Below are 15,753 nucleotides of genomic sequence, written 5' to 3' on the forward strand. Positions count from 1 at the left end.
TTCCAAAATTGACTGCCAGTACTGAAAATCTATAGTACACGCAACGTAAACTGTAGCATTTTCAGTGCTGGCAGTCAATTTGGAACACAGCCTGAATGCATCCACTGAGTGCAAAAGTACGAGCAACGCGAACAGACCTATGTATCCTCGCGAAACGTGGACCGGACAGCTGATTTCGAACTTTTGCGCGACGGAACGCAGGAACGTAGAAACGTGAATTTAAGAAACCTGGGATTCCTGGGAAAACCACGAGAAACGTTCGTAATGGCGGAAAGGGTAGAAACTGATAAAGTATGTGTCGATACAAATTGTCTCTCATCGCCGTGAGTGGAGACGAGTGAAACGAACGTTCAAATTACGCTGTGCCGAGAGTTCTCCTCGGAGACACCAATCGTTTTGTGAGATTCGTCGTATACTCACCGCCACACAATGATGAATCATCGCAGACGTAGCAACAATTTCACGTACGTTAGTTCGTGCGTGAAGTACATGATCTTCATGCTGAATTTCGTCTTTTGGGTGAGCGATTCGTTCTTCTGCTTTTCTTTCTATGCTGCATACACGCAAATGAAATTCGCGATTTGTTCTAAGACAAGATATAGGCTGCTTTCCTTTTAAGAGATTCAGTTGACATAGTCGTTCTGTCTTTTTTGAGTCTAATTTACAATGTGTTTTTGTTTTCTACTTCTTTTTTCCTCTTTGCGATCGTTTTATCGATAATCACGTTTCTTGCAATGTGTATTTTGTCTCTTCCCAAGTTCGTCAACTTTTAAGTTTACTACAATATTTTCTTTGCTTCCTTTTTTTATTACTTTTTATTACTTTTGCCTTTTATTTTATTTCTTCGTCTTTTCTCGTGACAAAATGACAAACTTCAAAGGAGATAAGAAACACATGACAAGAAGTACGATTGTCAATGGAACAGTCGCAAAGAGGAAAATGACAATAACTAAAAGGAAAGAAAAAAGGAAGCAAAGTGTACATTATAGATTACGAAGAAACAGGATATGAGGCAAAAAAAAAAGCAAAGAACAGAAAGCCCAAAAAGCAAATTATAGATTAGGCTTTATTTATGAATGTCAAGAATGATAGAATGCCATTTGTGTCAACTGTGTCTTGAAAAAAAAGCTGGGAAAAACATGTTTGTGTTGATTTCGAATCTACTAACATCAGTAACCCAGCTAAATTTGGATATCAGTCAACATCATGTCTAGAGGAAGTAGAACAAAAGTTAAAGATAATATAGAAATGATGTCATATATGACGATGGGAGGCAAAAATAATTTTCTTTATGCTTAGCTGTTTGGTGGACTGCTAATCGGCGTAGGTCTCTATGCATTTGTGGATAAATGGCAGGCAACTGGATCTGTCAGGGTAGAGAACGTCTACGATGTAGTCTTGAACATTTCTCTGGTGATGCTGATAGCTGGCGGAGTAGTCTTTGTTGTTAGTTTTGCAGGATGCGTAGGAGCCCTTCGTGAAAATACATGCCTTCTTAAATTTGTTAGTTTTTCGTGTACAGAATATTTTCTACAAGTGCGGTGCAAAACACATGATTGACTGATCGAATGATTTTTTTAGTACTCGTTATGTCTTTTGGTGTTCTTCCTTTTGGAGATGGGGGTGGCGATCGTTGGTTTTGTATTCCCTCACACATTACAGTCTCTTTTGGAAGAGTCGTTCACGGACAAAATAATTCAGACGTACAGAGAAGATCCAGATCTGCAAAATTTCATCGATTTTGGCCAACAAGAAGTAAAGATCACAAATAAAATAATTAATAATAATAAAAACACATGTCTCTTACATTTGTACAAGTTATTCAATTTCGTACACGCAAGTGAAATATTCATAAAATTTTATATTGCAGTTCAAGTGTTGTGGTTTAAGTCAAGAAGGATACTTAGATTGGGGAAAGAATGAATATTTTAATTGCACCAGCCCTAGTGTAGAACGTTGTGGTGTACCGTTCTCTTGTTGCATAAACGCTACTGATATATCCGTACGTATATTATTTGTCGCACTTATATATAGAAAGCCAAAGATAATTGAAAGATATTTAATCTCTCTCTCTCTCTCTTGGAAAGATATTTTCAATTATATTCATTGCTGAGATAAATCAAAAGAAGAATCAAGGTTAAATTTGATGCCTAATATTTATATAAATTTTAAATATATCTTTCCATTATTTAAATTGTGCGCTAATTATTATCGTTGGTTAGTCGAAATGCAATCATAAACTGAAGTTGAAATAATATTACAATTAAATTGAGCGTCAATTAATAATAATGCTAATAATCATCTTAAAACATTGTAAAGAACTTAATGAGAAATTTACAATTGAGATATTTTCAATTTTCAGAGCGGACTTGTAAATATAATGTGCGGCTACAAGGTCCAGATGTTACCAGTGTCAGAAGCGAGTAAAAAGGTGTGGACCAGTGGATGTATCGAGATTGTACGTAGCTGGGCGGAACGTAATCTTTACACTATAGCTGGCATTGCTCTAGGCATTGCGCTCAGCCAGCTCTTTGTGATCTACCTTGCAAAAACGCTGGAGGGTCAGATCGAGCTGCAGAAGTCCCGCTGGCATTCCTGAGCTTGACTTCAGGCCACCTACCGTTACCAGATACATTCTGCGGCCAATAGGCAGGTGGCCAGTGGCGGACGATCGCGCGGTTCGCAGGACACAGAGACAAATATAAACGCGCGAATGGCATTGCTCGTCCTTTTCGCGATCTCTTTATACATACTGTGCATTTTGTCCCTCATCAAACTCGTTCTTTATTTCAAGAATTTCTTTCACATGTACGTGAGTAAAGGATAATACGTCATCGGCGGTCGACAAGCCTTCGTACGCTAGAGAATACGTTCGTGATAAGAGGCATCGATAAAAATCTTGCATAAAGATATGTACACATGCGGGTGCAGAAATGGTGTCCTGTGCGTTTACAAAAGCTCTTTTTTTTTAATTCTCAGGAAAACATACCTTCTCGCTTATCTTGTGTAGTTAATTGCATGACTCAAATGCTTGCGCTTGCATCGGTGAGTTACGTGCGATCATGTTCTTGTGAATGTTGCACGGGACACGATTAATGCATTTGTCTGATAACATGCGACTGGTAACTCGAATTAAAGACAAAAGTGAGAGAGATATTTAATTCCATGATAAATTTTGTAATATGTATTTCATGAACATGTTACAATGTGTTACATTACATTGCATTAGTTACATAATAATGTTATAGAAAAATCGCTGGATTTCATGATAATATTCGTTTCTCGAATGTTATTTCTTCCACGAGCCAATTTTTAAATTTGCATTTCTTTTCTTTTTACCACAATTTCAATGTACTTTGTGCAATATATAGAGGCAATTTGCTTAAATTAAGATATTCAGATCTGATATCATCTTGTCTTTCTAGCGTGAGATAGTTCGTTACAGTGTACAATTCCATCATTTTCAGCACATTGACACAAAGTTGTTTTAATGGTAATATTGATGTACTACTATTAAGGCCCAATTTTTCATTATTTGGTGTGGTTAGGCTTAATCTGATGTTTCACCCATGACTTCATCATCATAGATAAGATCCAGTAAATATAGTCTAACCATAAGTTAACCAGAAAATGAAAATCCGGGCCTAACAAGTGACATAGCTTATTTCATAAATCCCGAAGCACAATAGGTGTAGTAAACTTTAAGTCGTAAGATATCGTTCAATCACAGTCGAATATGAAGAAAATTATCGATTATAATTTGTTTTTTTTTTTCGGTTTAAAATTTGCTATACCTATTGGGTGCTTTCCAATTGCAATATCCCTAGACACTTTTGTGCACACGGCGATACAAGTTGTGTTCCAATTGTCCGTTATCGTCGACACAACACTACACATCTGTACTCAGTCGAGGACCGTGTAAGCTTGTGTTTTCTAGTGACAATTACATGTTACTAACTGCAACGGCTATAAATAAGGTTGGAAGACGTTGAGTGGCCGGCGCTCTTATTTTTTTTTGTTTAATATAGGCGAAAAAAACTACATTTAATCTAACTCTATCCGAAACGGATTTCAACTGTGCACAGCGTACACATTGGGTGCTTTCCATTTGATGACACAAATCGACACAAGTATCGTTCTATCTTTGTCATTCTCTGAATGTCAACAAGAGAGAGAGGATGTTTGTGTCGACTTGTATCAAATGGAAAGTACCCATTCTGTTCCAATTGAATCGCGAACAACGTTACACTTTGTACATTCCTGTGTACGTTTGTGTTAAGATGTGTTAAGCAATTGGAAAGCATCCGTTGTATTTCGGGACCGATGGCTCATTTCTATTAATGTAGATTAACTTTAATCTTGGTTTAATTTAGTTTGTACCTTTTTTAACTCTTAAAACTAAAAAAAGATGAAGAGTTAGTTAAACCGAGATTAAACTACATTAGTAGAATTATATGAGAATTCAGATAACATCGATAGTCGTATACACATTTTCACGCATACGTTACTTCCATTAAAATATGTAAGTTAGAACATAATGAATTTGAGATTAGATGTGAATATCATCTTGTAAATTAATCTTGAGAAATTAATTTGCTCTACTAGCTAGGTATAAATCAAATTATCGAATTGTATTTCTTTTTCTATATTATTAAGCATTAAATGCATTTAATTATTAAGATAATACATATATAAGCAATTTTTACTTCTTTTTCTTTTGTAATTAATATTTACAAACATATTGTTATCCTATAAATAAGTGAATGTACGTGCACTGTTGAACTTACGATACTGATAATTATTAATGGTAATTCTCATTCACTTGTAGTGTATGCGATGCCATATTTGTATTATGAAACTATGAATGAGCGCACAATTATTTGAATATATAACTAATTTATACTTCTCTGTTGCTGCATTAGCGTAACTCATATGTATGAGACAAACGTCCAGTGCCAAAGTCAGAATATCGTTACTCTTTTATTTTAAACAAATCTGACAATAATCTGGTATAAATGGTTTATTTAACGCATTTAAGTGTCTCTTTGTCAAGAATAAATGTAAAACTGATATAAAACCTTCTAGTTTGTAATAAACAAGTATTATTCTAAGAGCTGTGTTTTTTAGCTATTATGGATATATCAAATTATACGAAAAATCCAAATCATATAAAATCCTATATATCATAAGTAGCATAAAGTACACTGTATTTCGATAGTTGTGCAGTTAGTGGATTATTACCTGTTATTTTCAAATTGAATTTCAAATTTAATTACAACAAAAGTATAATATATATATATATATATATAATACTTATTTATATAAAGATGAATCTATTACATTATAAGGTACATTAAGAGAATATTCTAAAATAACTCGCTCTCCATCAAAAATAGCCAAATCTTCAAATAATTGTGTTAAAGGTGTATCCATCTTGCTACATATTAGATCTCCGGTAGAATGACGAAAGAGTTTTAACTTATTTGTGGTAGGTGTGTTATTATAGTTGGGAACTTTAAGTGTGTCCGCTATTGAATCTATGCACTTGCCAATCGTCCAGTTCGTATTGACAAAAGCCCCTTTCGAAGTGCCTATATGTTTATTTTCTACTGTCAATGGCAAATATACAAGAAAGTAACTTCTCTCGCTCGTTGGTACATTTTTAGGACCAATCGCAGAACATTTCACACGCATGAGTTGTACCTGCAAGCAAAGGAGGATTGAATTTATTAGAAGAAGAATTTATTTGCGTTCATACTTCTATTATATAGAAGTATTTTTAGTTCATAAAAGTAACATACTTTATTTGCCAATGCTACATTTTTAGATTTCTTCAAACTGTCCGCAATCTGTTGATCTACTATAGCTTTTGCTTCCGCAAACTGTTTCTTTGGTATCTGCCACTTCTTCAGTTTCTGTGTCTTCTCTGTTTCACTCAACTCCAACCGTGAACAGCATCCGTGATGTCTATGTTTTACACAAAAATGCTTTTTACACTTGATACAAGGCATCTCAACGAGTGATGCATCTTTGCAAAACTCTTTAGAGCATAGAAAGTTTGCCGATTGTTCCACAACAGATTTTGAGTTCTCTGTTTTCAAACACTCATGCGATTCCATATTGAAATGCTCTTTACAGAAAGTGGCCTGACAATGCTCACACACAAGTGGCAAGAAGTCCAATAATTTGCAGTCTTTCACTGAGCAGTGTTTACCAGTTTCCGGAAATTCCATTGTGATGCAGCAACAAATCAAAATTATAATCGACTTTATTGTGTTTTCTGGCAATTAAGGAAACTGAAAACTATATCTAGTTGTGCAGTGGTGTTGGAGAATGTAGATGATTGTCGCTGAGAGAGCTTAATGCCAGATTATTCCACTTCTGCTCCAACTCCTTCAACGTCATATGAGAATCGCCGTTGTCGCTTTCAGGATCAGGCAGCTCAGCTACTGGCGTCGAGATGTCATCAATGGGCAGACGTTCCTTGCGCCAACCCTCGTCGATCACATCTATCAACCTGCCGTCTCCACATACCTGACTGTCCATCCCGTAAACGACGGTCAACACACTTAGGCTTGAGAAAACATTGTTGTACTTACAATACTATCTCAAGAAATTAATGAATTTTATGTTGTTTGAATATCACGTATCTAAATCTTATATGAAACAAATGCAAATTATAGTATAAAAAAGCATAAACGCCAACGCTACATTTTATTGCAAATTAAAACATTATAAACATTTATTTATTGTTATATTGTATTTCACAATGTGATATAAAATATATAATATATTTTATATCACATTGCAAAATACAACAATAAACGAATATTTATGTTTTAATTCACAATAAAATCTAGCATTGGCGTTTATGCTCTTTTATCCTATAATTTGCTTTATTCTTAAAGCCGGTTATGTTAAAATTTTATATAATTTATATGTGTGAATCAAATACAATTATATACAGCATTTGATCCAATCAAATTAAATATTTGAACCTCTTATGCCCATTTCTACCAATATAGATTAATTTTAATCTCGGTTCAACTTACTCTTCGTCTTTTTCTAATATTTAGAACTAGAAAAAGACAAAGATTAAGTTGAACCGAGATTAAAGTTGATCTGCGTTGGTGGAAACGGACCTTAGAAGTCAAGCTGATGAATTCTACTTTCAGTAAATTTTTTAATTTTAACATATTAATTTGTGTGTGTGTGTGTGTGTGTGATTTTATTAATTTTTTTTCTACTTCCTCTATTCCATAGAGCTAATCAATTTGATTTGATGTTTCTGAGAGGTCCATTATAATTGATTTTCTCTATATTAAAAAAATTCTTTATTCTAAAGTCATTCATTCTAAATAAGGAGTAGACTTTTAAAATGCATTTTGTCTAAAATTTATAATTTTCAGAAAACGAGAAAGAAAACCATAAGAAAACCATACACTTTACAGAAAATAACAATTTGCTAATCAGTAAGATATAAAATGTTAAACAAAATTGCTAAACTATTTCTAATATGCAATGTTAAACAAATGCATTCTATTTGTCTTAAGTTAAAAGAATAATGTATTTTGAATGTCTAGACTTTTTTCAGCACATAAATTGATGGTGAAAAAATACTTTCAGAACATCGTAGAGTAGCTTACTAATATGAGTCCTTTCGACACTGAACACTATGTCATCTCTAATTTAAAAAAAAATGAAATTTTGAACAAAATGCATTTTGGAAGTTTGCTCCTCAAATATTCTTTATTCTAAATTTTCTATCCTAAAATTAGCAAAAATATATGTATATATGTATCATTTCACTCTAATGTTATTATATGAATAGAATAGCTTAGGGAGGGGAGAATTTTAAGTGCAAAAACATCTGTTTAGAATAGAAGAAAATGAGAGTAAGATTAGAACTTTCGAAATTCATAATATATATGCAAATTGTAATTGTTGACTTTCATTTTCAGCAATTAACATATGATTTAGACAATTTCCGAATACTCACCACCGAATAAAATATTCGAAAATCCCTGATTTATATATATATATATTCGTAGTTTATTCAACCTTGTTCAGTCTTATGTGCCTCAAGATCAGCAGAATCGGCAAGAATCAGTAAATCTGGGAAAAATTCGCGAAATCATGAACATGAAATAACGAAATAGTATTAGATGGATCATATTGCTATACTACTTCAGTGCTTTTAGGATTACGTGGACAAATGTATATATATAAAGGCTGGTCCACACATAGTCATAGGCCAGTATTTATAGAGTGCTTTCCATTCAATGACACAAATCACGTCATTCAATCTTTCTTGATCTATTTAGAAAGTAACAAAGATAGAAAGACACTTTTGTCGATTTGTATCATCAAATAGAAAACACCTATACAGTTCTTATATATGTTTGGAATTATTTTAAGTACAGTCTTAAGACGTTTTATAAGCCAATCAAAGGGCTATATTAGCATCTTAAGACATCACTCAGGACGTCCTTAAAATAAGGATATATAAATATATACCATAAATATCGGCTATAGGTTATTTTAAGATCGTTTGAAGCAAGATGTAAGAATATTACCAATTCTTACACTGTGATTTTAAGTTACTAATAACATCGTAAGATCATATATATTGAAGACAGTATCAAAGACATAGAGAATTGACTGCGCGATCCGTGTGTCAAAATAGTCGATAAGGATGAGAGAGAGGGACCGTGGCAGACAGCAATTTCTATCTCTTTCCATTCAATGGTGTAATGGGAGAGAGAATGAAAGGGAGATTGGCCGTCTCTCACGGTCCCTCTCTCTCATTATTGTAGACCACATTTGATACATTACTTAGATACGGATCGCGCAGTTCATTCTCTATGTCTTTGGACAGTACTAATGCTAAGTTCATTCTTTTCAACTGAACCTCTTTCATTGTTTACCTTTCCTCCTTTTCCCTATCATCGTGAAGAGAAAAGGAGGAAAACTGGAGCAAGATGGAGTAATAAGCGCCATCAGCTGTCTTCATCATAGATGGTCTGAGGCTGGGCGTCCCATAAGCGGAAATTTACAGCGAAACGGAACAGCGAGACCAATCACAATTGCAGAAAAGAAAGCAGAGTAATGACTGACAATGACTGTAGAGTTTGTGATTGGTCGCGCTGTTCCGTTCCGCTGTAAATTTGCGCTCATGGAACGCCAGTCTGAATCGTCATGGCGGTATGGCAGATGATCGTGACAAATATCGGCGGGAAGGGGTTGTATGTTGCGTGCGGGAAAAATTCGCGCATTCCCGCGAGATCAAGGTAATCAATCGTGATAACGGAGTCGTGGTGATTATTTTCGCGCGCAGTTCCGCGCGGATATAACATATAACACCACAGAACATATAATACCGTAATGGCGACGCCGACCAACAGCGGCGGTAACCTCGTCGACGAGTTCGAAGAATCATTTCAGGTAGAACGGGCATTTTACATTACTCCGTATTACTGTTAATCGAATGTACCGCGTATTATTATTCGTGTCAATATAATCGAGGAATGTTTTGCCGATGATGGCATTTCTTTGTAAAAGTGGCATACCTCGAATGTAAAACTCGAAGTAGAATTGTCACGATAAATTGCTCTATTGTTGGCATATGTTAATGTCATTATTATCATTACAAAGAAATATTTAAGTAGAAATTGTATTTTTATCTGAAATAATATATATGTTATTCTGGGTCACTCTGTATATGAATTTCTTTTAGTTTTCACTGTTATTCAATTCTAAAGCCCGTTTTCACAATATATGGTTACCTATAGATTAAAGGTTATCAACAGGTTTATCAATGAAATTCATTCATGAATTTCTTGGTTACCTTTAATCTTTAAGTAACCATATATTGTGAAACAGGGCCTAAGTTTGTTTCCAAACATTTAACACTGCTGAAATATTTTGGAATGTCAAAACAAATTATGTTATTGAATGTCAAATATTGTTTTTTTCAGCAATGTTTAAGTATATTGACAAAAGACGAGGGATTGGGCAACAGTGGAACCGGTGCGTCTGGTGGTTTGACAGTGGATAAAGACGAAGGTCGCGCGGAAATAGAACAGGCTACTATGAGATTTATAGATCTGGCCAGGCAGATGGAAGCTTTTTTTTTACAAAAGAGATTTCTCTTATCTGCGCTGAAACCCGAGATGTTGGTTAAGGAAGAAATCAACGAGCTGAAACTGGAGTTGGCTCGTAAAGAAGAATTGATAAAAAGACATAATGACAAGATTGCTGTTTGGCAGAATATGTTGTCGGATTTGCAGGGATGGGCGCAGTCACCTGCTCAAGGCCCAGCTCCCAGTGGTAATATGAAACTAATTTAATAATAATTACAACAGATTCAATAAGTAATAACACTGATATTAATGCCGATAGGATTACCCAATGGAAATCAAAGCGGGCAGAATCAGCAGGCTACAAGTGGCAGTGGTAATGCTGCAATGCAGCAACAACAGCAAATACTACAACATCAGCAGCAATTACAACAGCAATTACAGCAGCAGCAACAGCAGCAGCAGCAGCATCCACAATTGCAGCAACAATTGCAGCAACAAATGCAACATCCGTTGCAACCACAGGTATTTAAGTGACACCAAAGTTAAAATTTTCCTATTCTTCAGGTAGATTGTTGTTAAATTTGATATTGAACGTACGCTTTTTTAATAATTAAAAGGAAAGTAAAGAAGAAAAAGTGTGTGAGAAAGAAGCGATTGATAGTACGATTGAAGAGTGAAACTATAATGAAGATTATATATATAAATGAAGATTATAATATAGAATTTCCTATGACTTAGTCCACAAGCACTTTTTCGTGTAATCTAAATTGTTCACATAATTTATTTCTTTTTTTAACAAGGTTTTAATGTTAAATCTGTTCTTGTACATTATGCAGTCATATTTATATACAGGAGAGAGAGAGACTCTCTGGCTTTTTTATAATAATATATATCATAATTATATTTATTATATAATTATAATATAGACAGTGTATATATTACAATGCATATATTTGTATACATTTATATGCATTTTTTTATGTCATAGTCAAAGTGTTAACTCATGAAATCTATATATTTACTGTAGTCTGCTGTAGTCAATGTATACATCAGGCCTATCCAATTGTAGCTTTGGAGTGAAAATGCAAAGTCATTAACGTAAAAAATTCAATGTGGGTAAGATTTTGAGAAATCGAGAAATGCAAAGTGTTAAACATGCATCTGAGCAACGCTTATCAACACTTTACAAGATCTTACTTACATTGAATTTTTTGCGTCGATGGTTTTGCATTTTGTCTTTGGAGCTAAAATAGGATATAGGCCGGATATACATTTACTAAAGTTAACACTTAACACTTTGACTGTGACATCATGACATGTACATATAAATAGAAGAATTTCTGTTATTCGTATCTGAGATGCTTGACTGTTTATATGTGTGAGTACGTCTGTGCGAAAGAAAATGCATGTGTGAAGAATAATATTTATATCAGAATCATATTATGTTACTGGGTGAACACATATTCTTTCTTTCTTTTTGACCATGGTGGAAGGATTACATGGTGTGCTCAGTTTGTAAGCGTCTCTCTCTCTAATTCTCTGCCCTCTCTTTTACACAGTGATCGTTCGTAAATCCAGTTTAGCCAATCTTAGTTGTTGTCTTCGTCACATGAACTTTATTTAGGTTCGGTCTCTTTTTATCATGTGCTACTTAATACTACCAACGTTTGTCCGCATCGCATGCTCCTACTCTAGCTCCTACTCTAACACGTTGGAATGAGTAGAAGCTATAATAAGAATTGAAAAACATTTCAGAAATATATACTCAAAATATCTATACTTTTTTATAGAATTTTTCATATATATATAAATTCTGAAATATTGTACATAAAATACATATAAAAAAATTTGAGATATTTTCTAAACAGTTATAAAATGATACAGAAATTCGAAAAATTCAGAATTTTTTAATATGTAAATTATAAAAATATTTGTAAGATTTATATGTCCTATAATTGTATATATATATATACACGAACGATACTTTGACTCGCAAAAGAGGCATGGTTTGCCCAAATTGAGCACACTGTGGCTGGGTTCGGAGAGCTATTAGCACTATTTGTGTCATTCTATCTTCATCGTCCATTAAACGTGAAACAAGAATAGTATGACACAAATAGCGTTGATAGCGCGCTCCCCGAACGCAGTTTTAACGACTGAGGTTTAACGGTCCATGATGCTACAAATGCTTCGAAACATTTTCTGATTGGTTAATTAGTAAAATTCTTTCTTCCAATTGGTCAATCAAACGCTTCAAAATATTTGTAGCGCCAAGTGGACCACACCCTGAAACTACTCACTTTAAAACGTTAGATAATTTTTTTTTAAATAATCGCTGAGGAGACGAAACAGTTTCACTACGTACAGTGCGGAACATTAATTCACTGGGTCATAGTAGTGGCTTGACTTATCGGCGCTGAGTCGGTAACGCGCGCGCGCTTGAAATAAGAAAAGTTACTGACAATTACTGTGAGGAAATTATTGCGTTTTTTTTCCTATTGCATATAAAATTGTATAATTATATATTTATGATTTATAATATGTTACATATTATAAATTATATATTGCGCAAATAAGTATACATATAGTATAACGGAGATAAATATATATTTAAAAATCAAAGATAACCCAGCACAGAATATTTATGATAAATATTCATAAACATTTATTATTATATATTTTTGAATTAATCATATAAATATTATATAATATTATAAAATTTTTGAAGTAATTATTTTTCTTGATAATAATATTATGCTAATAATGTATTGCGAGATAATTTATTACCAACGAAAAGAATAACTTCTTAAAAAGATCATAATTTTTTATTTTAATAAATAATTCATTCTTTTATCTTTTACATTTCTTTATATATGTTTATCTCCCTTATGTTATATGTATACTTATTTGCGCAATATATAATTTATAATATATAACACATGAATCATAAATTTATATAGATATAAAGAACAGTGTAAACATAAACGCAGATATAATTCATGCATTTCTGCAGGAATATATAATTTTATACGCAACAGGAAAAAAATGCAATAAATTTCCACACAGTTTATCAGTGACTCTTCTTATTTCAAGCGCACGCGCTTTAAGCGTTACCGACTCAGCGTCGATAAGTCAAGCCACTATTATGACCCAGCGAATTAATGCTCCGCACTGTACACGTGATAATTATAATGCTGTGTGTAATATCAGTGCCTTATACAATTTCTACACGACAAAGAAATATATTGTACAAGAGAGATTAATAAATTAAATTGCTTTTAATTTTTCTTATAATTAACTATGACATAAAAGTATATACGAAAACAGAAATTTTAATTAGGAAAATGAAATTAACTGTATGTACAAACTATTGTAGAACGGTGCCAAAATAATAAACGATAATGTACAAATACTTAGTAAAAAAAAAAGACGAAACAATATGTAATAAATCTGTTAATGGCAAGAATAAAATTTAGGAGTATTCATAATTGATATACTTCATATTAATAGGACCTAGTGATCACCTTTACATCTGACATCATTTCGTAAGAAAGATCTACATTAAAAAATAATTATTTGAAAATTAGATATTTATATAGAAACGTAATGAAAAACTATAAACATATAGATGAATATATAATTTTTTCAGTCTATTTAAAAAAAATATTTTTTTCTTATGAGTAACATTTATTCGCGTCATATTTTTGTATTCATTCAGAAAAAAATATACATATGTACATAAGAGGCTCACTTTTTGCATGTAGATATTGTATGCATGCGCATCAAGTAATGTTACGTAAATTGCATTCTAATTATGAAAGTAGGTAGCAAAACATTGTTACTTGTAAATAACTATTGTCGAGCTTTATCTAATAAATAATAATTTAATACATGTTTGAATTAAGTCATACAGAGTATACATGAATTTTCGATATTTTGAAATAATGCAAAATAAAAACGAACACATTTCTGTTTTTACTGTAAAAAGTAACAAAAAGTTTTTTACAGAAAATTACCAAACCTTTATATGAGCGTCTTTAGTAATACGAAGAAATTTGAGTTGGAATTCCTTTTCACTCCAAGTGTACCGCAACATGTCATTAGTCATGATGCCAATGGCAGTCACAATTCGATTGCGCAAAACATTTATTTTGTTATATTTAACATTTTGACTTGTAAGTTCCAATGAAAGAGAACATAAATATCGGATCATTTTTCTTTCTCAGTAAAAACACTGTGCACTCTAACAATTATCTGAACATGTTAAAATTGTGTTTCCACAAATTACACACTTGTATCCGAATATCATGTTTTAACAGAATGGAGCTCCGTCGTTGGAGCTTACAAGTCTGTTAAATATTAAGTACAACTTTTTTAGTTTATTTCACCAAGGTGCCGCTCGTGAATATTTTGCACAATCAAATTGTGATTACATTTGTGACATATTGCAGCGCATTTAACATGAGATGGAATCAGTATCCTTCATGTCACTAAAATGTTCATGTAAAAGTTTGATAATTTTTTGTAAATAACTTTTATTTGTTCTTTACAATCAAAATATCTAGGAATATGTATCTGTATGCATTTCTTTCAACATTAAAAAATATCGAAGGTTTATTGTGTACACCTTGTATACATCTGGTGTACACCCTTTTCTTTCTCTCTTTACACAAATATATATGATAAATGGTAATATAGAGCATTTAAATCTTAAATTTGCAAATAACTCATAAGAAAAGCATTATAGCTATTGCAATTTGGGAGATACTATTTCACTTACGTTGTTTTGACTCATAAGTAGATGTTGCGGCAGAATAAATATCTTTGTTCATAGCAAAAAAAAACAAGAAAGAAATATTATTGTGCTTTCCTTTATTTTCCTCGCCTATTTGTTGTTATTCCCGAAAATCTGATAATTAAATCTGACTTTGATCATTGTCTGCGCGTGTCTATTTTTTTGAACGTATGCGTGCATATGAGACATATTATTAAATAGCTATTTTACGAAAGTATAATGGAGTAATCCATACAATTCTTTTCTATGATATTATTAGGTGTTAAACTTAATTCCTGCCGTTTTTCGTCTCCAAAATTGATTTGTTTCGAAGGGAAATACCTTAATCAAAGTATTATTAATAAAGTATTATTAATTAGTAATAAAGTAGAAAATGGAGGAAATTACTTTGATTGAAGTATTCATTCATCTTCCCTTCGAAATAAATCAATTTTGGAGACGAAAAACGGCAGGAATTAAGTTTAACACCTAATATATCAGAGACATAAACATTGAATGAAAGCTTATCATTTTCGCTGTACTGCATCTTCCTGCTGCATTCATACATGTCTCATGGGAAACATCATCGTTGTGTATCGGTCCTCACGATACATCCTCATTTGATGTGACTTTGCAGGTGCAACAGGGTTCTGGTGGCCCGCCTACATCAGGTCTTCAGGGAGTTGGTGTGCCAGTCAATCAGCAGGGCATGTTCATGGCACAAGGTGGTGTAGGTGGCAGAGCTACCGGGTTCCCGGTCGGCGGTATGGGCAGTAGCGCCCTGCAAGGGCCCCTGGCCTACCTGGAAAAGACAACGAGCAACATAGGGATGCCAGAGAGGCGGAGTTGACGCGGAAGGGGGAGGGGCCGGGGCCGGGGGCGTGGAAGAGGCCGAGG

General features: G+C 33.4%; 4 protein-coding genes across 4 annotated transcripts; 2 read left to right on the top strand and 2 right to left on the bottom strand.

Annotated features, from left to right (window-relative positions):
• Positions 1-218: 218 nt before the first annotated feature.
• On the top strand, positions 219-3,778 carry LOC108758311 (tetraspanin-33). Its single transcript, XM_018503188.1, has 5 exons — positions 219-519; positions 1,300-1,503; positions 1,582-1,755; positions 1,871-2,002; positions 2,363-3,778. The coding sequence occupies exons 1-5, from the start codon at positions 430-432 to the stop codon at positions 2,597-2,599; spliced, it is 837 nt and encodes a 278-aa protein (XP_018358690.1). The 5' UTR covers positions 219-429; the 3' UTR covers positions 2,600-3,778.
• A 1,535-nt stretch (positions 3,779-5,313) lies between these two features.
• LOC108758324 (AN1-type zinc finger protein 1) lies at positions 5,314-6,320 on the bottom strand. The gene is made up of 2 exons (XM_018503204.1): positions 5,802-6,320; positions 5,314-5,703 (listed from the first exon to the last, which is right to left on the bottom strand). Exons 1-2 carry the CDS (start codon positions 6,231-6,233, stop codon positions 5,314-5,316), a joined length of 822 nt encoding a protein of 273 aa, XP_018358706.1. The 5' UTR covers positions 6,234-6,320.
• On the bottom strand, positions 6,226-8,133 carry LOC108758325 (anaphase-promoting complex subunit 13). The gene is made up of 2 exons (XM_018503205.1): positions 8,000-8,133; positions 6,226-6,574 (listed from the first exon to the last, which is right to left on the bottom strand). The coding sequence occupies exon 2, from the start codon at positions 6,544-6,546 to the stop codon at positions 6,310-6,312; it is 237 nt and encodes a 78-aa protein (XP_018358707.1). The 5' UTR covers positions 6,547-6,574; positions 8,000-8,133; the 3' UTR covers positions 6,226-6,309.
• Positions 8,134-9,160: 1,027 nt separating this feature from the next.
• Positions 9,161-15,747, top strand: MED28 (mediator complex subunit 28). Its single transcript, XM_018503194.1, has 5 exons — positions 9,161-9,290; positions 9,369-9,444; positions 9,978-10,329; positions 10,402-10,604; positions 15,494-15,747. Exons 1-5 carry the CDS (start codon positions 9,199-9,201, stop codon positions 15,704-15,706), a joined length of 936 nt encoding a protein of 311 aa, XP_018358696.1. The 5' UTR covers positions 9,161-9,198; the 3' UTR covers positions 15,707-15,747.
• Positions 15,748-15,753: the final 6 nt, after the last annotated feature.

Source organism: Trachymyrmex cornetzi, unplaced genomic scaffold, assembly GCF_001594075.2.
Source record: "Trachymyrmex cornetzi isolate Tcor2-1 unplaced genomic scaffold, Tcor1.1 scaffold156, whole genome shotgun sequence".
Taxonomy (NCBI): Eukaryota; Metazoa; Arthropoda; class Insecta; order Hymenoptera; family Formicidae; genus Trachymyrmex; species Trachymyrmex cornetzi.

Bases quoted from the DNA above. Each gene is read 5' to 3' on its own strand.
- LOC108758325 (XM_018503205.1), bottom strand. From the start codon at position 6,546: ATGGACAGTCAGGTATGTGGAGACGGCAGGTTGATAGATGTGATCGAC.
- MED28 (XM_018503194.1), top strand. From the start codon at position 9,199: ATGGCGGTATGGCAGATGATCGTGACAAATATCGGCGGGAAGGGGTTG. The intron at 9,445-9,977 runs GTAGAACGGGCA...TGTTTTTTTCAG, and splicing joins AGTTCGAAGAATCATTTCAG to CAATGTTTAAGTATATTGAC. The intron at 10,330-10,401 runs GTAATATGAAAC...TAATGCCGATAG, and splicing joins TCAAGGCCCAGCTCCCAGTG to GATTACCCAATGGAAATCAA.
- LOC108758311 (XM_018503188.1), top strand. From the start codon at position 430: ATGATGAATCATCGCAGACGTAGCAACAATTTCACGTACGTTAGTTCG. The intron at 520-1,299 runs GTGAGCGATTCG...CTTTATGCTTAG, and splicing joins TGCTGAATTTCGTCTTTTGG to CTGTTTGGTGGACTGCTAAT. The intron at 1,504-1,581 runs GTTAGTTTTTCG...TGATTTTTTTAG, and splicing joins ATACATGCCTTCTTAAATTT to TACTCGTTATGTCTTTTGGT.
- LOC108758324 (XM_018503204.1), bottom strand. From the start codon at position 6,233: ATGGAATTTCCGGAAACTGGTAAACACTGCTCAGTGAAAGACTGCAAA. The intron at 5,704-5,801 runs GTATGTTACTTT...CTTTGCTTGCAG, and splicing joins ATGTAGCATTGGCAAATAAA to GTACAACTCATGCGTGTGAA.